General features: G+C 42.2%; 1 protein-coding gene across 1 annotated transcript in view; it reads right to left on the bottom strand.

Annotated features, from left to right (window-relative positions):
• The window catches only part of LOC135936268 (uncharacterized), a 67,283-nt gene that overhangs the window by 22,078 nt on the left and 20,441 nt on the right, over positions 1–24,764 (bottom strand). Inside the window, exons 3-4 of the mRNA XM_065479030.1 lie at positions 4,779–5,052; positions 3,928–3,955 (exon numbers count right to left, since the gene is read on the bottom strand). Of these exons, the coding sequence (XP_065335102.1) occupies positions 3,928–3,955; positions 4,779–5,052 (302 nt within the window). The remainder of the gene's footprint in view (positions 1–3,927; positions 3,956–4,778; positions 5,053–24,764) is intronic.

The raw sequence follows: 24,764 nt of genomic DNA, 5'->3' as shown, positions 1-24,764 counted from the left end.
CTTTATGGGTGGCACTTTGCAACAAATTTGAAAGGCCGCATTTATCGATTCGCAAGGTTGAATAGATGTGGAATTTCTATCGTGCCTCACTGAGCTAGCAGCACACGCTGCTGACGCGCTCATTCTCACAAATGCGACGACTCGTGCGCCAAATTGCGCCGATTCGCGCTCCCCATTGTGTTCTTGCTGCTCCCGCAAAAACTTATTTAACGGGCAGCAATTCTCCTAGAAAAATGTAAAGTGTCGTGAACATTCAGCAGAAAAACGGATCGTTTCCGGGTGAATGGTCCGTTAAAAATCTATTGAGAAATTCCAATGGTGCACATCATTCAACATTGAATAGCAATAAAAAGAAAAGAGGGATCCCTACATTACACGTATTTTTTAAATCTCATTTTATGTAATTTCCAAATTAAGGTTTATCTTGTGAAAACAATTTTTTCAAACTAAATAAAAAATAAGACACGGTTAGAATTTTGACAAGGGAGCTGTTATTAATGAGCTGAAATGAGGCCGCCTAAAATTCACACAGTATGTAGCAGCAAATTCCAAATTGTCATGCACCTGGTTGTCAAATATGTGCAAGGGTTTAACCACATGTGGAGTTTCTTGCTAATGCTGTGCCCTAATTTAATTATCCCAAATCCGCATTATCGTCGGCATGTTGGTGCCGCGTTGTTTTTGTTTCAGGCCGCGTAGCCAGACCATATGGATCAAAACACAACGTGAGCAGGCATAAATGGATTACGGGCGTCACAATGGCAGGCCCTGATTAGCAATTTCAGAGACAGCGCGGCGGCGGCTCGGGAGTTCAGCAGTCCAGGAACACTTGCGAGCCGCTTCACAATGAGGTCCACTCGGTGGAACGACACACACACACATCGCCATTTGGTAATGATACGAAATGAGGCTCTTTAGGCGCTGCGCACGAACATGGAAAGGCATTATGTTGCAGAAGGAGGCATTAAATTAAAAAAGGAGCAGTGCGTGGGTGGATTTTACTGCTAAGTAAGGCTTTACATTAGAGCGAGGTGCGGAATATGGACACACCACTTCCTCTAAGGACTTGGAAAACCGTGCGAAGAGCAACGAGCTAATAGTGAATTCTAGTCTCACTTGGTGTGCTTTGTGAAGTAGACAGATGCTGTTGCAATACTGACTCCGAACTAGTTAATATTCATTATTTTGTATGCACAAGGGAATTGCAATCAGTTGGAAAAGTGTTAATGTATTGCGGACAAAGTAAAAGTAATAATTAGCATTTATTTGAATCTGTATTATATATGGTTTCAGGAGTCTCTAAATGAAATGAAATTAAACTTATCAAAATGAACTTATGAGGAATAAATGTGAAGGGATACCTAAATTCTGTCAAACAATCACAACACAAACACACACAACAGTCACATCACATTGTTTGACGCGACACAATTCAAAATTATCATGATGTATTCCTGAAACCACCGAGACGACTGAACCAACCCACTGGAGGAGAACATAGCAAAAGCGACGATGTGCCTGTAAGACGTCCGTCGCCATCGAGAGAGATGAAGAGGTAACCATCCCCGATGCAGCTGACACGCGAGGAAGATACCACACTTTGTCTAGCGTGGTCCACGCCAACGATGTCACTGTTCGTACCCGCTTGGGCCTTCCAACATGGAACATTGCTGATGCTACACTTACTTAGCTTTTCCATCCACGAGACGTGGCGGACACTGCTCACGTATTATTTACGTGCCGAGTTCTTATTCTTTCCATAAGAATGAGCCTTCTCCAATTCTCCACACCAGACAGTTCAACCCCGCAGCCATTAACCAGCGGTCGTCCTTTACCAGAAGTCGCGCAGTCCTTACAGATACACGCGTCCGCAACAGAAACCATGCATCTTGCTTTCCAGCCCATAAATTTAATTTATAGAATTAATTGAAAAATGCACACTCTGTTTGGACGCTCTTCATATGGATACATGTTAAATATACATTTACACAATCCACGATTCTATTTTTTTCAGGGAATTGTGCAAACATTGATTGGCCTTATTTCAATCAGCGCAACACAGAGGTCATAAATGTAAAGTGAAGCAATCGTCCGTCCGCACAGAGACATTGAGGCAGACGCAAGCACCTGTTTCGCAAATTGGCGGCACGCAAGTGTTCCTCTCGAGTCTGGGCACGAATATGCGCGAGGCCTGAATATCCCTCTGTACGTACCGTACGTGCGAGTGTATGTATAATAATATCGCAGCCGGCATACATATTAGGGGCCCGGAGCCATAAATTGTTGTGCGCGATGAATTCTGGCCGGTTTAATTCAGGTGGCGGCGCACCTGCTGCGATCCATATTAGACTGCTGTGGCGGTGGCGGCTGCCGAGCGCAGAGCACGGGGTTAGTTGGGTCGCTATTTCGACGCTGGCTGGCTGGCGTTTGGCCGACAGCAGTTCGCTGCACGTGACAAATTCAGATCAAGATCACATCAAAGCGCAAATTGATTGCATTCCGCAGGCGGGGCCTGCCCAGTGCGCCCGTTTTCGCAGCCGCCAACGTCCTATCCGCCGACCATTATGGACTGCCAATTGGATTTGCAGCCGACGTAATTTGATTGACGCGTCCACTTTCCTATCCAAGCCGAAATTAACACCCCCTTGATACATGTCTAGATGGCATTATTTGCTGGCGACGCTCGAAATTTCGGCCGTCCCCATTATTTTTGTTTGTGATTTTTGCAACGTAGCCATCCGCCGGGCCCAAGGGAAAATGCAATTATTGGCACCAAAGCCGAGCACCATCATCGTCCTGTGCGTGTTTTTTTTATCGGAGGGCTGCCTGGTCCGCTTTTTGTTTAATTTTATTCCACCATCCCTGTCGCAGATTGTGTACCGTTTTCCGGCACGAATAAACAATATTTTCGTGACTACATAAATTTGTCGCTCGCCCTCAGGCAGCTCTGAAATGTGTGACATGGAATATTTTTTAGCTTCTGAAATTTACATGTTTAAATTCAAGTAAACATATCGATAAAAGTGTGATATAGCATCTACTTTTTGTTCGTCCAAGGCCAAAAATTTGTCGAAAATATTTATTAATCCACAGCTAAAAATGTTTAAGTTGAACATTTCTCTTTTTGCCTTATATGGAATTAAAGCTGTTTGGAAACATTTAACTCTTAACTCTCAAAGACTTACAAAAATATTCTCGAAATTTATTAAATAAAACCAATAGGAAGACAGTGCTCGCTGTTAAAATAGCATACAGGCGTCGCAGCTTATTTGTTTAAAAATTTTGTTTTTTATTTTAATCAACCGTTCAGGTCTGGTTTATGCAAAGGCAACAAGCATTTTCTTGGATATCTCACAGTATTAAAACAGAAAAAAAATTATTTATATTATTGTGTTACTGAGTTTCAGATTGTAAACATGCGTAAACAGGAGAAAATATTTATTGATTACCCAATTAGCGAGGACACTGGGAGAAACCTCAAATCGATTTAATCAGTTTCGATTCATTAATTATTTCAATGTTTGAACGAAATTGCTGCAAATGTGTCCGAGCTTCTATGCAATAATCCGAGCGAAGTTATGATTATCGCCCAATTAGACGGTAAATGAGCGCTGGCGCGCGCGCCTGCCAAACGAGCTGCGCACCAGAACAGTTCCTTGCGGAGGCAATAAAGGTAAAAATTACGATGCTGAGAGGAATATCGCAGTTTCTGGTTTGCATATTAACGCCTTGTAGCGTAGGAGCATTATTAAAGTCTTTCGCGCGCGCTTCTCTCTCTCTACGAAACCTATTTTCCAGGAGTGCACGCTAGCGCTCTTTGCACAATGTTGGAGTAATGAACGTGAGGCGGCCCCCTAAGCCGATTACTTCTCCCGTCGGCAATCGCTTTTCGCGCCAAATCCCACAAAACGGCAAATGGAAACTTACCGTATTGCTGATGGCCGTCATCCAGTCACTGGAACAGAAGAACTTTATTACAGCAGGCAACGGAAATAGAGACTGCTTCTTTTTTATATCTTTTCAACCGGCAACGGCTGTAAATTTTGAGCTGAAAATCCGATTCTTAATAGCAGTAAAAGCATAGATGCAAAAAGGGGGAAACAGTTTCATTGGCCTTTAACTCAAGAATCAATAACTCTGTCTGGAATTTAACGAATTTAATTCTCTGCTGCAGAAGCTTCATTTGGTAATTTTGTCTGTATTTCAAATTTAATTTCATTAAATTCAGTCAGATGAGACTGTTTCTGCTATTTTAAATTGTTATGCCTGTTGATTATAGGTGTTTTTTAGAATTTAAACGACTTCTTTCAACTATATGGGTTTGGTGAAAAAGTATATTGGGCTTAGACGTTTTCTCGGTTGATTTAGACAGTTGAAACGTTTTTTTTTTAGAGTCTTCGCGGTTTAAGGAAAACTGATACAAAATAAATCCTTGAAATGTTATGCTGGAAATTCTAACTAACAAAAGTCAATCTCGGAAAACAAATGCCGCATGGTTTTACACGGGTTTTTTGTCGATTGAGACGGTTCTCCGATGGTTTTGTCAGTTTATGAAGTTTATTAGATTAATTAAAATGTCTTTAAGTGATTTGAACTTGTTTGATGGTGCTATGACGGATGGAAACTAAAATAATTTCTACTATTATCTAAAATTCACAATTCTCTGGGACTGATTTATTTGAAAATCATGAAAATTTTAAAATAATTGTGTTCAGCTCATGTTCATCAAAGACCTAGATATCCACGTTTAAAATAGGAATAAAAAGCTGTTTACTCACTTGACTTCATCCTCAGACTGAGCCAAGAACCAATGGACCTTGTCACGTCTGCGGGTGCCGAAGGCCATGACCTGAGTGACGTGGCACTGGCCGGGCAGGTCAGGTCTGCAAGGGATGCGCAGGGTCCAGTGGCTGACCGCGAGCAGCTCCGGCGCATCCTTGACGAGGACGGTGCCCTCGGGTTCGCCGCGGCCCTTCTCCTTGAACCACGCCAAGGTGCTGTCTTCGTAGAGGACAACCCACTCCTCGCGCCACGCCTTGCCGAACAGCCGCTCTGTAACACAAGAGGAGTCCAATTAAAAAAGTTTCATTTTTCATGTGCGCGCGCGTAATATCTCTTGCGCGATTCGCGAGGCGGAAAGCCCTCTTGATAAAAAGGAGGACGCAGCCAGCGAGTTTGTTACGTGTGTTTTGATTTGTGTGAGCGAGGGCATTCCAACTTGCATCAAAGTGGAGTTCACCTCGTTATATATCAAACGCGCGCGCAACTTGCTGTGAATGGAGGATAGAAATCAAATTATCGTGCTGTGCTTTGCTCTGCAGCAGCTTGGAAATCTCTTTTCCTTCGCACAGGTCAATGATTCAGCTTGAAGTAGGATGTAGGGTCGAATACTCAGGTGATTCAATGAGACCGAGGGCAACTTGTGAGCATGTATTTTCCGCTGAATTTACTCATTTATATTATTTGCTTCCATTCAAAACAACATTTTTATTTTTTTCGAACACACAAATTTACAGCGCTGTAAGGAATGATTTTCTTAACTTTCAAAACCATCCAAAACATTCTAAATAAGGTAAAAAATCCATGCAAAGATTAAACGTTTCTTGTGAGAAATTTCGTCAAGATTTTTAAAATTTTAGATACTCTCTAATTCCCAAAATATGTTGAATAATTTTGAATGATGTTTGTTTATTCTCTAATTTTTTTGATTAGTTTTCCATTCAGAGAAGATTTTTTCAGTGATTTTCATACTTGGGGCAGTAAAAAGGAAATTATAAAAATGCGTCGTCTTTTTCTATTATATCAATTATTTTTATTTAAAGCAAACATTGGACTTCTTTTAATTAAAAGTTGCCCTGCTGGCCCATAAAATTAAACAAAGTTGAACCTAATAATAGATAAAAAAAGGAGTTAAATGTCAAGCATATCAAATCCGTGTTTAAAGATTTGAATTAAAATCTGTTAGTTTTGGTAAAGTATATCTGTTGTTAAACATACATTTATCAATGCTCGGGAATATGCTACAGAAGTGGTCAAACTTATGAAGATTTTTGCAAATAAATGATGTTGATGCATGAGCTTTATTTCGCAAAAATAAGTGTCAAAAACGTCTTCTTTACTAAAATATAAAACTAGAAAAATACTCAAATGTTTTACCCATAAAACCTTTTAAAATTCACAGCCCCAGCACTTATCTTTATCACTTTCGGGAAAATCTAGGCACCCTACCAAATCTAGACAGCGCCGAATTGAGGGGAGTCGATTCATAGATCAAATTTAAGGAGATCAGGAGCATCTTTTTGCTGGCGAAATAAAGCAAAAAGTCGAGACACGCGCCAAAAACATTCTTTCTTGCCGAATTATGTTAACGCGGCGGCCGGATTAAAGACGACGTTGAGATAGCGTCGCAATGAATAATGACAGCAGCATGCTCCAGCGCGGCAGTCGAAATTGGCAACACCAAGAACCTGCGTGCTCGGCAAATCGACGAAGAGACGAAGAGCATAACGCAGTTTTTCACGGAAGAGAAAAGATGCTCGGTGCGTGATCGCTCAGCAGTCAAACAAAACAACACTTTAGCGTGTGCAGCACATTTTGGCATTATTTCGACCGGCTAAAAGCATTCGTATAATTGAGTTTGGGTCTTTTCGCACGAGCACATTTTTGGCGGCGTCTGCTGCGTCGTTCTGGGATTGACAATGCCAATTTGCCGAGCACACTCGCCCGCACACCAGATTCTCTCCTTCACCAGCCAAAATTATTTTCTTTCTTTTATGGCATTTGCTTGGATGACGGCAATAAAAAGGAGTTACGTACGATATTGCTTTTTTGTGTGCTGAGGTAGACAGAAGTATAACATAATATTAATTTTCTTTTAGAACCATAGGAATAATTAACTATTTGTTTCTACGACGTAGCAGTTTAGCAAGACCGGTATTTCCAGGCCACTTTTCTCGATTGCATAATTTATTTCCTCTTGTAGTTGTTGAAGTATTGTCTAACCTCACTGTGGTGTCTGGTTTTTTAGCATCAGGATAGTTATTTGCCCACAACGCTGCCCTTTTCTCTATATTCAGCATAACATTTATCTTAGAGCTAATAGATGTTATTCATTTGCTGTCTAGAATGCAGCAAACCTCGAGTGATACTCTTATTTCTTTAAAATTCTGAAAGGTGAATGGCAAGGAAAAGGGCTGTCGGCTGGCAAGAAAGAGTTTTTTTTTCAAGAAATTTCCATATTTTCGCAGTGTGGAATGTGTGGCAATTCATAGGAATTGTAAATTCTAAATTCAATGCTAGCTTATGAAGCATCACAAGAGTTTCTTTGAAAGTATATTCGTTATTGCCTATGGCTACCAACACTTTATGAGCCTGGCTTAACAAATTCGAGTATATTCATTTCAACCCCCGAGCCCCGTCACATCCCCGTCTACCCCCTTTAACCGCCGTTTTCCGCTGCCTATGTGTCTCGTGTCTCGTCTCTCTGTGCGGCTCCATTATCGTGTCAAAGCAAAGGCTAATTTCGCCCGCGTGCCTACTCAGAGGAACGCGCTGGCTGGCTCCTCGAGCAAAAGACGGCGGCAGCCTGGGTACAGAGCGTTGCTGAAACACCCCAACACACGCTCTCTCGCACAGGTAAATGTTGTCACAACACGGGGTTAATCATATTTTTGCATGCTCGGCTTTTGCAGCGGCGCGCTACAAGCATGTCAAAGCGCCTCCAGATAAATGCAAATCTACCACACCACTTTCCCACTAAAAGAAGCAGAATGATGTGCCACGTGCGACGGATTTTTCCGCTGTAAGTGACAAGCCGACGCAGAGTGAAAGAGGAGGAAGGCAAAGTTCACCGCGTGTTTTAGCACTCTCGTCGCAGCCAGCAGGACAAATACGTACAACACGTGCCAGCTAGACACGAAGGAGCACATACTCGCCAGCAGCCGCGCTCGCTAAATAGGCTCGCGCAGAAAAGTTTAAATCCGCCGCCGCGTTTTTTCTCTCCCTCGCGTCTGCGAAAGTGAGCTGTGCAGCGGCGACTTTCCACTTGGGTAAATTTGACGAAGTTAACCCTTCCTGCCAGCACTTTGTTTGCGAGCAAATCTCGCACTTTTCTCGCTGCAAATGATTAATCGACCGCCTTTCCAAGTGTCCACACTTTCTCACCGACGCGAGGCGCGCACAACTATTCAAAGTGCCAGCTACTCTGCCTAATGAAAATACGAGCGAAGTTTGCACGTTCCATCCCTAAATCAGATTACACTTGGCGTGCGTGCGCTCTGATGATGATTGCTCGAGCATTTCTCCATTAAATTTTCTATTTTGTGCCTCACAGATGTCAATTGCAAAAATGTGAATAACGTTTTGAAGTGCATTAGCAATATGAAATTGCATTAAAAATATAAATTAGAATGCTCGAATCTACCATCATTTTTGTGACGACCCCCAGGAGATAATTGAACACATTGAGATAGAAGAAAGAACTGTTTCTTATCGACGGTAATTTCATTTCAGTAAATCAGAGGTGATGGTTATCTGACACATTCTCTATCAGAGGTTCGTGACCAATGCATCAATACCATTATCCGTATGAGCTATATATGGGAAAACTTAGTTTGCACTGGGCTGAGCTGCAGAACACAATCAAAATAAATTTTCAGCGATAGCATCAATTTGGATAGAAAGTTTGCCAGGTTGGGCCAAAAGTTGCGATAGGCGACATTCTGCGTTCAGCTGAGCTCTTGGGTGGAATTTCAAATTGCCTTCGCTAAAGTGCAGGGAGAAAGGGTGCGAGAGAGAGAGAGAGAGAGAGAGAGAGAGAGAGAGAGAGAGAGAGAGAGAGAGAGAGAGAGATCTTCTCACATTATCATATATTGATGATAAGAAAGTTCGGGAGAAATAAATTTTGCCAGCAGTGCGCGACGTGCTGCATTTTTCTCGGGTTACATTCTGTTTTCAATTCCTTCTTTCTTCCTCGGCAGTTTTTCCTCCGAACCTGCCGCTTTTGTGCGCCGATAGGTATATGTTCGGAAGAAACAGCAACAACATTCGTCGTCGGAGGCGGAATTTTTGCTCTCTCTTCTTTTCCAGACGACAGAATGCTGCGAGGGTGGGGTAGTAAGATACTTCGTGAGCACACTTTTCCTCTCATCGTAAATTTATTTAAGTGTAGCATAAATTTTGGTCACAAAGTCGACACAATGGAGGCCAAGATTATTTATTTCATTTTGGAAACGCCTCTTTTCATCTCGGTTGCATTTTATTGATCAAAAAGTGGAAAGAAAACTTTTCTTAATTTTCTCGGCTTTATAGCAGTTCTCATGTATCAGAAAAAGTGGGTAGAAAGTTTTAATACGGTCAAATAAAGCTATTGACTAGATGACCTAAATGTTCCGGACATTAATTTTTTGTGTAGCAATTGAAATAACAATTGGGATATAACAGCAATGACTTTTTGCTCACGGGTTTTATTCTTTTGAGTATGGGTAAATGGAGCGCATTAATCAACCACCATATAAACTTTTCATTAATGTTGAAGCACAATAATTATATTCACCAGGGCTGTATCGCAGCGGGTGAAAAATTCTCGCAGAAGAGATCTCTTTCCTCCCTCAGGCCAAACTCAAATTGCTCCATTCAGAGGCATTTCCCTTGTATTACGGAGTTGACGAGCGATCTGTTTTTGAGAGAATTAAATGAACTCTGAAAACGCAATTAATGCAGGCGTGCCGTGGAATTGAATTAGGGCCAAACGCGATTTTCCCCTACGCAGATGATTTAATTAAGCCGGCAGCAGCTTACCTCGTCGCCAGGGTCGATGGGCAAAATACTTTCAGCGGGTTCGAGGACGCTGGCCTCCCACGCAGATTTTATTCACAATATGCGTGCGTGTGTTCGTCGCGCGAGCAAAAGTTTTGAGAGAGATATAAGGCAAAGTTTGTCAGTGCGCCGAGGGAAGACGGGAAGACGCTTCTGGGCGTATCAATAGCAGCGTAATCGAAACGTTGCGCCGCTGCGTGTCTTTCTTTGACAGCAAGCGGGTACTCAATGAGTGTGTTAAATGAAAGTGTAATGAGGAACTGGTGCCAATTAAAATTCGCGTCTGCGAAAACAGTCGGGGTCAATAACAATTCCACCGAGCATTGCGCCGGCTGACGTCACGCGCCTGCCGCCCCCTCCCCTTGCCCACCCTCGGCAGCCGCTGCCTACGACGAGCCGCCTCCGCCGTAATATTGGTTTTCCCTCATCCATTACCTACCCCTTTCTTGTGATATTACGCTGAGCTGCTGGTGACTTAGTTAGTTTGTTGGAACAGGTAGGCCGGCGTCTAGTTGGCTGCCAGTCTGCTCGTCGGAATTTCTTGCGCTCCACGGCTTTTACGAGCCGACTTGCTGCTTCGTTTCTGCCTATTTACTCTGCCAGCTAAATTCAAACGCACTGTGCTTTAGTAGAAACCTTGTCGATGTCTCGCAACCAAGTTATACTCTTCGCAAAGTAGCTTGATTTGAAATCTGGGCTGCTTAAATAAAACCATCTCGTTAGAGCTGGCTTTGGTGCTCTTCAATCAAAGAGAGCGTTCATTTTTTTTGTGCTGTCGGGAGAAAAAATAAATTTGCGTTCCTGCACAAACGTTATTTCAAAAGTCACTGTTTTAAATTTGGGGGTAGTAAATTTGTAATTTTTGAGTAGCACTTACTGACTCTTTACGTTTCATCTGTTTGACGTTTGAAGGAGAATTTTCATTCCGAGAAACGCACATTCTTTGCCAAAAGCCATAGCACCAGGTCCAGCCATCTCCCAAGATGTTGTTTAGAGTTATCCACCCCCCGCCGACCCCCTGCCCACCCACCAACAAGGGAAGTGGATGCGCAGGGAAATTGAATAGCATCTGTAACGACGCATAAATTTGGGTGTCCTGCAGCAGGGAACATCTGCAGAGAAGCAATTTCGCTCTAAAATCTTCCGTGCACATATTTTACAACTATATTAAATGAAAAGAAAGACCGGCAAAATCGCGAGCGTCAGAGAAAAAGAGAGGCCGTATGTGTGTGTGTGGGGCTATTTTTTGCAAGCTGCCACGCCCGCTGTCTGAAAAAAAGCAGACACCGTGTATAACACAAGCGACTCCGTGTTGTATGCAAATTTTCGCATAGAAACTTTCACGTGAATAAATATTCATGAAAAAATATCCATACATATGTATGCGGGCTTTGCCCCAAAAAGAAAAAAAGAGGAAGCAAGTGAAGGGCGAGGTGATAATAAGAAAAATATACGTATTCCTGTTCGTTGGCGCCAGTCAAAATAATTTTCGGGCGCGCATCAAGAGCTGTTCGCAAAGAAAAACATTTTGTCCGCGTAATTCCATTGCAAGTCTCTTCAAACATTTTCCTCGCCAGCCGCTCCCCTCTTTCTCAATTCTTTTTCTCTTTGCCTGGTTGGCAGCAGCACCACGAGTGCGTACTCTGCTTTTGTGAAGGTGAAAAATAAGGGTGACAAGAGCCCTTCAGGAAATGCGTTTCGAAAACTAGCGGCGCATGCCAGGCACGTAAAACACTGCGAGCGGCAAATTTTATTTATCATTTTTCCCTACCGGCAGCAGGACAAAAATTGCAATTCTCTTAGAGTTGCCACTGCTGAAGAAAGGGCAACTTTAGAGCGAGACGCCTTTCCTGAAAATTGCCCATATTTTATATTCAAATATAGTGCCGAGGCGGCTCTAAATATTTGATGTTAAACGCGTCTCGCTAAATCTTCGCTGTTAGAGTACAGAATGTGTGAAATACTTGAGCTTCCCCACATGCTGTGGATGAAGATTTTTTTGCACAGTAAAAATCCGAAAAGCTGCTTTTTATTCAAACGCAAAAGATAGCTCACGGCATGTGAACCGGGAAAGATTTTTCTGTCCTTGAATATCATTAAAAACTTCTACCTATATGTACGACGGATCGTGCGGCTTATTGATCATGTATTTCAAGGAGTTGTTGAATTAACTCTAGTTTTACGCATGGTTCAATTTCATTTCCAATTCCTTTTTTAAACTCCTCATCAAACTAGAATGTGTGCAGCGTGTGAACATTGATGAGAAATATTCATGGCAATATCAGAAAAAATATTTTAATCGGTCAAGGCAAAATTCCTAACCTTCTGCGCGAACAGGTAAATTTGGAATATTAACATCACAATATCTATTGAAAATAGTAGTTCAAAATATGTTAAAACAAGAAATAAAATTTTCTGTGTGGTATAAAGGGAAAAAAGATTCCAGCGACAAACGACAACGTTGACATTGCATTCAAAGAAAATGTTTCTCTTTTCCTTATTGCATGCCAAAATTTATTCAAGACTCTCAGCCGAGGCTCGGCAAAATATCGCTACAGAATACAAAAAAATGTATGTGTGCGGCAGCGACAAAAGGCGCGTACACTATACACAATCTGCTGTTTGCACGCTTTGATTCTGGAATTTGTGTTCGTCAGCGTGTGTTTGCGTTTTTTTTTTTGCCGAACGGCTCTTTATTTCCTTGGGTCGTATGTGTTGAAACGCGCACGTTAAGCCGCCATCAAATTACAAGCTCGTAAATAGGGGCACCCGCTCGGCCTATCCGAGCTTGAGAATATTAACGGGTGCGCGCACGCGGTCTATTATTATTCGCGCGCGCAGCACGTCAACTTTTGATGGAGTTTTTATTTTCCTCTTGGTGCAAATGTCGTCGGCGTTTGTTGACACATTTTTCACGTAACAATGTATAAACCGCAGCGGTCGCTTCTTTTTTCACACTTTATGGAGTGGTGCTCGCGCCGCGCGCGCGAACGAGAGAGAGAGAGAGAGAGAGAGAGAGAGAGAGAGAGAGAGAGAGAGAGAGAGAGAAGCACACGATACTTCTTTGCAGCTTGCGCTATGCCCGCTATGGTGCAAGAATAAAATTTATCTCGGTCTAACACAGCTCACGCGCGGCTCTGTGCGTCGTAAAAACACAAGAGAAAAGGCGGTGGTGACCAGAGGGAGGACCGCGGCACCGCTCCGTGGCGTAGCTGAAAATTTAATTTGCACACAGGTATTCATCTTGGCCGAGAAATTGCCAGACTTTACATAAATATGAAAATTTCCAGCCTGACACGACAGCGCAGCATTATGTGCGCTAACTTTTCACTTTTTGTGCCAAAATTCTCATTTAAACTTTTGCGACCTGCTTGATTAGCTGGCGAATAATGAGGTTTAACTTTAACATTTCGTGCGGTCGGGTTATATTGCCTTTGCGTGCTCAAACTTTGGCTTCAAAATATTTTATAAGCCCGACATGGACGAAATGAGAGAATGGTTTCTTTAAAGATATAAAAGATTGCCAATTTATAACTGTAAAACAAGAAACCCCTCCTGTTTTTTTAGCAAAGCAAATTTATAAGTTTGAATGGGAGTAAAAACAAACATCTTTTCCATTCGAAGAAAAATGAACAGGCCAGTGGTCCCCTGAAACGTTTAATTTGGGATTTCCATGGCCGCTTGTGCTCGCATCTGGCGGAGCCGCGCCGTATGTTCAATGAAAAATTCTGCGCTGTTTCAAAAGGCGCATTCTGCGCGTTATTCACTGTTGGTGCGTGAAAGGAAAAATTGCTACGAGAGCAGGATGCGATGCAAACGGGCGAACAATGGGGAAAGGAGTAGACGCCCATCTTTGTTCGCATGCTGCTGCCGCCGCCGCCGCCGAGTTTTTCAGCCGGCGAGCACATAAAAAGGCAGCCAACATATTGCGGCCGAGCTGGCCAACTGACAAGTGCCATTATTTTTACGCAGCTCCCGGCTTAATTGAAAATATATGTATGTGCATGCGCAAGCTAGTTCTGGCACGCATTTTGCGTCCCGGCCCTCTTTTTCTCGCTCTGCTCGAGACACTCTCGAGGATTTCACCTAAATTATTTGCCTCCAGAAAGCCGCCGCGCATTCTCTCTAAAATCCGAGAGAGAGGAGTGAGAGTGGCAAAATAGCGGCCCGCGGAGAAATAATGTTTATTAAAAATGTACTGAAAAACACACTGCACGCGGAAAATTCTGTGCGCTTTACAACTTGGAAACTGCTGCCGAGGGCGAAATTTTTTGCATTCTGCTTTCGCTGCACGGAGGTATGAAAATGGAAAAGTAAATGATGGCTGAGATTATCCCCAGCAGAAGAGGGTAATTCCATTTTTCTGAGGAAATATCGTCTCCATTAGAAGAAACTCAGAACAGTACACGTTATAATGCACCACCACCGAAAACACTTGCTGAATGAAGAAAAATGTGATGAGTTAACCAGAGTTCCAAAATGTCAACAATATGATGAAGCTACTTTTACTCATAAAAACTTGCAGAGACCGAAATTTAGAGAAGTTGGTCTTATCCGGTTAATAAAGTTACTTTTTGCCACTGATTTAATTCAACCTCTTCATCAAACAGTAAATTTTTTGCTATGATTATATTTTTGCTATGTTTTGAACTCTGAAATTAAGATGTTTTTTACTGGTTTGTAGGAGGAAATTAGACTGTATTTTCACACATCGCACATCGCTTTATATAATTTACATCAATTGACATGGAAATATTTACCACGCAGTAATATTCCATTCGTTTGAATTCCAAATTTATATTTTTAACCTTTTATGAAATGATTCCTACTTTTATTTTGACAAATCAGCCGTAAACATATCACAAAATTAGACCGGATTTGAAAGAGGGGAATCAATAATAACAATAACAACATTCACGACAGCTATACCATCAGCATTATATTGATTATTTAAAGATAAACAAAACTAGTGTATTCCATTTTCAGGCAACTAATTAATGGGGAAATGGGTAAGGGGATGACAGATTGGTCCAATAAATTGTTTCTTTCGCAATGTTGGCTAATGCGCGTTTCGAGTTGAATAACTACTTTCAATTTGTCTCCCTATGCGAACGCAGATCAGCTACACGCGGGGAAAATAAATATGGATTCGTGTGCATCAGCAGCGAGAGAGCTTTGCAAATGGCTACGTGGGCAGAGTCGCGTTTCACACGTAAAGCGTGCGCACCATTAAAGCCCGTGTCATTTTACTGGATCGCATTAATAACTATGCAACCTGCACGACAGACGTTCCGGGCAAATTGCCTACTTTCAACTCGGTGGCGCTCGTATCATAATTATGCAAAGTGGCGACAAAAATGGCGATCTCGCGAGCCAGGTGAATGCGTCGATGTGATCGGCACTATTGAATTAACGAGTGAGCGAGCGAGCGAGCGAGTGACACTCGGATGCTAATGCGGAAAAATTGTGTCGCTCGCTGTCAGCGCGCTGGCTCAACAATTGAACTGCCGGCTGCACTTGATTTATCGCGGCCAATGATAATTCAGTGGCCTGGAAAGTCAGTTTAACTGCATAATGGCGTGATCTGCATTCTACGCGCGCGTGTCCACTCGTGTGGCTAGAACCGCAGTGACAGGTGTGAGCACCGCCGGACAGCTGTGCTTGTCGCAGATTGTAGAGCAATTCACTGGCGAATACCGCGCGCGACAAAGGTGATCCAATGAAGTGAGCATGCTGCGCTGGGATTGCGCACGGACTGCTTCATTGCAAATGGCTTTCGACATACACAGCATGATTTTCACTTTTGTGGTTAATTAGGACGAGCAAATTGAATACACGCTTCGAATTAAAATGCAACAGTACAAGTACACCTGCGGGTTGTTTCCCATTGTAGCAAGAGATGCGTTTCATTTTGAATATTGCATTTACTATATTTCAAGGATGAACTTGTACAGACCGACCTATTCGTAAATGAGCTAAAATCAAAATTCTCTCTCACTTGTTCCGAAGCTTTTGTCAAGTTTGTAAGTAATATGAATATTAAAAAGCAAAATATTGATCCAAAAGTCTATTATACTCCCACAATGTTAAATACCGATTGGAAGAAAACGAATTGTAAGGATCGTTCCATGTTAACCAGATATTCTTTTCATGGGTATCATTTTCTTATTTGCACAAATTCTTCTCTTCACCTGGATGTCACTGACAAATGTAAATGTAGTTATTGTAATGCTGATCTGTATAGTATTTACCATATTCTTGATTGTCCTTTAAAACCTTTGACTTTAACCAAAGCAGCCTCATATAAATGCTGGAAATAGTTGTACGCCGTTGGCGTTTAATAAATATTCTATTCAATATTTCAAGGAAATTTTATAGGTTACCTGTAGACCATTTCACTCCCACAGGCATCGTAAACTGAGCAAATATTATGTTTTCAGTTTTTCTGTTTGCCATTTTGACTGCAGTTTCTAGACTTGTGATTAACTTATTATTCTGCTTACAGTAAAATCAGTGAATTGCAATTAACAGCATATTTACGCAATATAAAATGTAGTTTTCAACCCGTAAGGCCTTTTTTAGTACACTTGAAGTGTTTAATAAAATTGTCATTCCACACTTATTAAACATAACGAACCCAAAGCATTTAAACTTTGATTTTCATCTCAAAGAAGAAAAACATTGAACCTCGATAGAGTAAATGTTCCCTGTCCTTTAATATTGAAATAATTTTTGATCTCGCAACTGTAAAAAACTCTTGGGTTTATTAGTCAACTCTTATGCACAGTGAAAACTAGCAAATTCAATCTGTCAGTTTATTAACTTCACTTTCCACTTCTAAATTTATTACTTTACTGAGGGACATTATCAAGAGAAAACACATTATGAATCCTACAACTTTTTCATCACATCTCAGCAGCTGAAAGTGTAATTTCATTGCATAAAAAAGTCGAGATAGCGAGGAAAAATCGCGCTCGCACGTCAATGTCATAAGTAACGCAACTAGGAAATTCAACGAGGCGCGGGCGATGGGTGCGACAAAAGAAAACATACTGCGCGCAACATGGTGTGACAGGCTCGCACGGCAATAACACAATTAACCTACATGAGAACACGGGTGAATGCAGGCAGGCCAGGCAAGCAAGTCCAGCCTTATTAGAATGCAAATGGAATACACAGCCGCCAGGCAACGTGAGAGGCGTGCAGCGTAAAAAGCTAAAAGTGCATTGTTTTGCTACGACATGCAAATTAAACTCGGTGGCTGGCGTTTCCGCGCACACGTGTTTCGCCAACCAGTAGCCCCAGGGCAGCCAGCGGGTCGCAGGTCAACGAGGTACGGAGAAAGGTGGGGCGCAGGAAGGCGCAGACACTCCTGCCCGCGCGCTTTGATAACATAATATGTCGCCCGCTATTGATTGCGGCGGCAGCCAGGCGAGTGGGTTAGCGGAGCAACGGGGCCCAGGGATGTGAGAAAACAACTGATTCTCCTTCTCGATAAATAATTTCAGGAGATCATGGAATTCAAAATCTATGCTAAATGATGAGGGTTATATATATGAGGGTTGCAAAGAGGCGATTGTCGGATGTATTTGTGCCTATCTCTTGGTTTATAGCGCTAATGTTTCAATGGTGGCTGATTCCAGAAATTCCAACATTATTCTGATTTTTAGATTAAGTTCACACAAATTTGGATACAAAATTGGCACATTTCACACAAAAAGGCATGCTGAGGTTCACATTTTTGCTTTTTTAACTGACAATTTCATTCATTTTATAAAGATGCACCAATTTTAATTGAACAAACTGAACTTGTGGGAGTATTCATTGTAAAATCAATAGAAACTGAAGGTATTCCTGACAGTTATAAAATAATATGTAGTATAGATAAATTTTTCTCGTTCAGGCTGCTTTAATAAAAACCTCGAATAATTGTCTTACCTTGTATGTCAAATAAATGCATCCAAATTCTTTTTAATCGGTCAAAGCAAAATTCCATAGCCCAACCTCGCGAATCGGTAAAAATATTAAACACATCTAAATCTCTTTACTAGTTTGAAAAGAAACATCCCAAGAAACTAAACATGGTACAGCACAGGTTTTTCTTGCAGAACAGTAAATTCAAATCCAATCCCAAAAGTCTTTTTAAGAAGCAAAACGACTGCTTTTCACATCCCCGAACGCATTCTCCAAAGGGAAATTCAGCGGGCTGAGTAAGCAGCTAGGCTTCGATCGGGCAGAGGCTGCGACTGCTGCTTCAAGAGGGCTTGCCGGCGGTGCGTGATTTCCGCTCTCGGAGCACAATAAGCCGGCCGAAGATTTCTGTCACAATTTGCTACTTCACACGGCCTGGTCGGCACGGAAAGATCGAAAGCCGCGTGGTATTTATTACTGAAGCAGCGTGAGCTGGCACGTCCCAGCTTTCACATCCAGAGTTTTGTTTATTTACGGCCGCTCGCTTACTCTTGTTAGCTGGCTTTTTCTTTTCCTTTTGACCCTCGCATTGCACTCCTGGGGCGAGAGCATCATTAGTGGGCCAGCATATATGTATGCGACGAGAATGAAAGAAAAGAGAATTACTTGCAACCGCGCCGTTCGCTTTTGCTTGTTCTCCGCGCGCGCTATACGTATTAGTTTGTGTTTTATTCTGCCTGTGCGTGGTTTGCTTTTTATTTGTTTGTGCTACGGCAGGTTGTAGTAATTACAGCGCAACGCAACAAAGAATCTATGCCGCTTTTTTCCTTTAATCAAGACTTCTTTCTAACTCTGCAATGCTCGCGGGGATAAAATGTGCTTGGTGATTGATAATAGGAATTTGTTGTGAATGTTCGTAATATTTAAGAGCGTTTTGCCGACGCTCCATTATCTGACAACAGCCTGCTTTGTCTCCGCTAGGCAAACCTCGGCAGTAAAAAAGTACATTTCAACAAGACCAATATTTGTTCCTCGCAGGAGACGAAAAAACCTTGAAAGATAAAGTTTGTGCACCGTAAAACCCTTATCTGTAAAATGGTTCGCCTGCAGGCCGCGCGAAAATGCAGCCAATTTGTTCTGATGGGGCAAACAAAACATTTGCCTTCGCAATCAAATTGGTCGTTTCAGCATCTCCCTCGGAGACTGTGCCGCCCGCCAGAGCAAGAGCGACCTTTGCATGCGAAAAAAGGGAAAAAGACACGGTCGCCGGCTGGGAGTAATCAATTTTGCACGAGGAAAGGCGCAGAAGACTCGCAGGGGTAGTTAAATTTTCTTTGCGTTTTATTCCGAATGATTTGAATTTATATTGGGAAACTTTGTGCAGATGTAAAACAAGTAAACATGCTCGGACAATATTGCATTGTACGCGCGCTCACCGAGTTGCAAAACGGCCAATTCGTACCTCGGGGGGAGACTGCTGATGCTTGCCCGAGGGTTGAAAAAATCAACTGGTCCATCTCTCACTGGGTCAACAATGTACATAAACGATCATTTGCGGCTAATAAAAAGTCGCGTTGTTAGCGACCTGAGCCTTTAAGCCGCTCCGTTTTTTGCTCGCCGTCGCGCGGGCATACGCTTATTTTAGCAGATTTTCGCCGGAAATGAAATTTTAAGCGTGTGGGAAATGAAATTTAGCCGAGCACTTGCAGCCTCATTCGCGGGTAACAACAAAAAAGGCCGAGTAGAAAACCGATGGGGCCAGCAGCAGACAACCAGACTAGGCGATGGGAAATGATTTATTAATCCAGATAGAATTCTGTAGCGAGTGATTGATTATGAATGGGTGGAACGTGCGCGTTTGGCGTCGTAAAAAATTCAACCGGCCGTCGCGCACCACTGTTGATTCGCGTGGAACGAATTTCCCTTGCAAAACACGATTCGGTCGGTGCTGAGTCTGATTCCTGGAAATCCGGCACCGATTCGACAGCTTAGCTGCTAAAATTTATGAGAAAACGCGTGCCTCGTCGTAGAAAATCTACATTTGTATTTCAGCCAGAAAAATGACAGAAAATCATTACCGCAGTCAACACACATAGACATCGAGGATCAATATTACGTGCAAAAAAAGTATAATTCGTGATTTGAAAAAAAGAAATTTCACATTTTGCAAACCGAATTGCAGAAAAAGGGGCGGTGTCAAAAAACAAGTTGATGAAGTGAAAAATGTGGCGTAAATGACAAAAGAAGAAACGCCAAGTGGTGTCGTTTCCGGCCGACAAGCGAAAATTATTGCCGCGCTCAGTATGCGTGCGGCCATATTTCAGCTTTGGCTGGCGACGCGTTTCAAGTCAGGCAGAAAACGCCAGCCTCCGATAACAACCGACAGCCATTCGGCTCGAGTTGCAGCGTCTAGCGGAGTGGGAGAAGTTAGTTTGTCATTATTCGCGATCCTTCAACGGCTTCTTATTCCATGGAAATGCGTCCGATAATTGAATGGCAATCGGATCCGAGTCAGCGGATCACATTTTCAATCTGCAGCGGATTTCTGTGCCGCCGGCCGACCCCAACGCTCCCACCCATTGAGTACCCCTTCCACTCCGCCTGTGAGCCGGATCAAATAATCCTTTGTGCACCTGAGCGGTCAGTCATGCCTTTATTGATTTCACATTCTTTCAACGGTGCAAAACTCGCGCCGACGGTGAGTGTGCGGCTGGCTCACGTTGGCGCGCGGTGAGGATGCGGCTCGTCCCACACTCACTAATGATCCGAGGGCGCCGGGCAAATCTATTGCCAAAACTTAGTAATGGCTCTCGCCCGAATGAACTGCGCCAGCTATTTTCTGCATTTTCTTTTAATGAGCAGCAACAAATCGAGCTGATTGATGGGTTATTGGCTGGCTTCACGAGGGCATTGGATTTTAATCAATCTGTGCGCGTGCGGGAACTTTTATTGGAAACAATGTTAATCCTAAGAAGATTGAGAATTCGCTACTCCATCTTCAAATAATGTCTGTTCATTTTTCACAGCTGTTTCTTAACCATAATTTTGAAAATTATTTGCGATCTAACATTTTTTGGATAAACTTTCCCGCATAAAAGTTTCAAAAGTAATTTCAATTTTATCGGTGAGTATATACTTTTATTCATCTTGATTGCTTGAGTTACCGAAAAGTTACATTTTTCAAAAGGGTTTTACAAGAGAGGAAAGCGAACCCTTTGAACGAACTTTGCTTGTCAAATAACATAGGAAACAATCGTAGACCGCAAGGACAACCCTGAAAATGACCACCGTCTCCATTGCAGTTCTTGGTAAAGATACATGTTGAAATAAATTTAATCACCCAAATATCACGCAATTTTGAGATGAAGTACTTTAAAGCTGAATTAAATAAGTATTATTTTAAGACAATTAAATATATATTTTAGTCGAACGCATGCAATAATAAAGAGGAGAAAACGATAAACCCTCCAAAATGAGTTCAAAATGAAACCTCAATGAGAATGATACAGAAGCGACATCAAATAAAAAAAATCGAAACCACGCTGTTTTGCTCGCTACTGCAATCGCAATGTCTTACCCGCAGAAGCAATCTAGAAACACAAAATGCTTTAATGCCAAGTAGGTCAGGAAAGCACACAGCCGGATCTTGGCGTTCGCTCTGCGGTATTGATGCCTGGAGGCATTGTGAATAATTGAAGGCTTACGGTAAATGGGTCAATTGGAGAATTTTGCTTGCGACATAGATCGCGTTTGTTATTTCGAGCGAATATAAACCAGTGTAAGCTTGATACTTACGTAAACATCAATGTCGCGATCTCGTCTTTTGCAACTTTTCTTTAATTTTAGTTATAGATTCAATATTTTCCCATGAGTCGACGAGATTTCAGTCGGTTCTTTTTAGTCACTCATTGCATTCTTCATTGTTGCAAAAATAAAGTTAGAAATTTTTATTTTCCTGCAAACATGGCATGCTATATTCACATTTATTTGCGTTGCAATACAGTTTCTTTATGTTTATTTTTATGCAGACGAAGTCTTGGGAGATGATGAAAAGAAGAACGTATAATGACCACAAGCACTCTCACTTCCACCCTCGCAAAGCCCGCGAATAAACTGGCCTGGTGGAAATCAATTACGGATCGAAATTTCCATCCTTTAATCAGGAGAGCGAGGGCACAGAGTCAGCTCTCATTCACTCAGCTGCCGAGTTTCATTCACTTTTCATTCGGATTTTCATTAGCTGGCAACTTTTGCACATTCATCTGTGCGCTGCCTAGCACACCTAGCCAGGTCTATTTATTTCCCCTGGGAGGACAACACTAACCCTCCGGACAACCAAAAACGTCTCCTCGGGAAAATCCCGCACCGCCTGGATTTCGCGCGGCTCAAGAAAAAATGGCGAAGCTGCTATAACACAAATAACCGGCAGTCTCTACTTTTTGTACGTTCGTTTCCGCAGAAAAGTTGGTCGTCGGCGTCAGACAATGCTGTTGGCAAGAACAATCGGCCTGCATGCAACATTTTCGCCGAACGACTGGAGCGTCTATTGTGCCCGAGGCCAAATTCGTTCCATTTGTGCGGCACAAAAGACGCGAAATTTCGTGGAAGTCCAGATTAGAGGTGTGTTCTGGCAGATTGCTCAAGGATTTTCTATACAAGAGTACAGGCGTACTTGAGGAAAAATGGAAAGACCGTGTGAAGAAAGTGTGCCGACGGAATCTGCAATCATCACGCGCGCCGGCAGCTTCTTGCGCTCTCGAAAATGCTTCCGCCTCTCGTCCCGTTCTCCTCACGCTCCCCGCCAGTCTGAATCAATTTCTGCGTTCTTGTTAATGCAGCAGAACTTTCTGCTTTGTTTAAAGTGCTGCACATATTGTTTGCCTAAACAAAATTGGATTTTTTTAAGCTGAGGGAGCGGCGGCTGGAGTGGGATTCGTGTGCTTTTCTGGCCGCTCAACGACTGTTCGCAAATCAATTTTCTCCTTTCTAGGAAGGAATCATATTGAAATTCTCTATAAAAAATGGTCAATGATGGATGCTATCTACTTTTTCTAGTCATCTGGTCACGAGCGTAGAAATATGTCCTGTTTTCAACATCCGTTACTACCAAACCGGAATTTCTATTACATTTTTCATTACTTCTTACACCAATTTTTGTTCAATCCGCTCCTCAAAATACAAAACAGGCTTTGCAGCAACAACATCATTTTTGAAAAATAAAGAAATAAAGTAATGGCTTTACTTCTGCTCGAAATTTCCATTGTGAAGAAAAAGAAAATTTAAATTTAAGGAGTGTTTTCCTTTGTCAGTGTTGTCTGTGCTATGTGTAGCTTTGTGAGTGTGAACATTTTTAATCACACATGTTTTATTCTGTCAGAAGAAATTAAATAAATGCAGATATCCTCAGTCCCCAGACGGGACAGGAAGCTCATGAATCAGGGCTGCAACCAGTAGCCAAAACTAGTAGAGCAGGACCTTTCTGTAGAAAAATGGAAAAAAGCAGATTACTACTCACCGAGGAAGCTGCATTTAATTTCTTCTAACAATCATGGCAACCTCGCGTGCTTCTGCCTTCATTGGCATCTATCAAGAACGCTCTATTCTCGTACTGAGGTCGCTGTTTCGTCTCCGTGGGCCTCATCAACAGTACTTTAACTTCAAAACAAACTTCATTCATTCATGCCACAGGATTAGCTGCGGTGAATTTTGAATCAAACGGTCGTTGAAAACGTCGACTTTACTCGTTGCTGATTGTGACATACGAAAAGAGGAGCAAGTAGTGACGAAATCTTTTCCCATCTGTGCTTTTCAAATTTGAATATGACCAAAATTCTCATCTTTTACTCGAAACTATCTCAAAAAGTGAAATTCTGCTTCTTTCCTCATGAGAAATCTAGAAGTAAAATTTTCCTTTACTGCCGCCCATACTTAGTCATTAGCGCGCAGAATAGAGCCATTTTTTATTTCTTATTTATTTTCCACAAAATTCCCTGTGTGTGTCTTTCTTTCAAATCTTTCGTTTTTCAAATCTCTGAAAGATGATGTTGCCAATCCTCCAGAGAAATTAAAAACTGTATATGAAGAGAAATATATCTGGATCCAATTTTTCTTGACAAATATTTTACAATTCTAAAATATGTAAATAAATCTCCAAGCCCTTTTTTTGCTCCCACACAAACCAACAGTGATACAGCCAGAAGCGATGTTAATCTACCGAGCTAATCGCGCTCACGTTTTGTTGCCGACGTCGTAAACAAGCGCTAATCATCAGACTGTAATTTTCGCGAAAGGGCAGCGCCTGCTCATTCGGTGTGGTCAGCAGCGTGGATGTTAATTATTGTGCGGCTAAGATTTATTAATCCAGATGAAGGGAGCTTGATTCAGTCAGACCCTTCACGCCGAGGGGAGGGGAATTGAATTAAAATGACAATGCACATCGTGCGAAACTTGATGATGATCGCGCCAGCCGGCGAAATATATGCAAAAACATCTCTCGCCTCACTGGCTCGGCAGCACAGTCACATATAAATCGAGTTTTCAAAGAAAAGCACGCGGCGGCGGGATTGAGATGTAACTTCGTTAATAATTCGGCGAATCAGCAACACAAACTCTGGTGCTCGAAATTACTCGCGGCGCGTCGTCCCTCGGAGCGCGCGCGTCGCCAACGTTCCACCAACGCTGCTTACTGCTGCCAGCAAATTTATTCATCTGTAAGCCTTGCAAATCACATCATCTCTTTATCAGCACTCAAATCTTTCTCCGGCTGCTCGTGTGCGTGGAAACTTATTTCGAAGTCACAGCCTCAGCGAAAATTTGTGAAAATCATCTACAGCGCTTCTCATTTAAAATATTTCGTTATTATTGAGCTATTTTTTTTCTCTAGCTTCAAAAGTAGTTTCCATATTGTGAACACTGATTTCAATTACGTTATTACATCTGGGGATCATTTCCAGCTGAGTAAATATTCAAGAGCTAATCCAATCAGTGTGATGAATGAATTAATTTCCGACTCAAATCAATGATTGCGTTGAGGCGAA

This window comes from Cloeon dipterum, chromosome 1, assembly GCF_949628265.1.
Source record: "Cloeon dipterum chromosome 1, ieCloDipt1.1, whole genome shotgun sequence".
Lineage (NCBI taxonomy): Eukaryota > Metazoa > Arthropoda > Insecta > Ephemeroptera > Baetidae > Cloeon > Cloeon dipterum.
The sequence above is the reverse complement of the archived record's forward strand: the minus strand, read 5'-3'. Positions and strand labels throughout refer to the sequence as shown.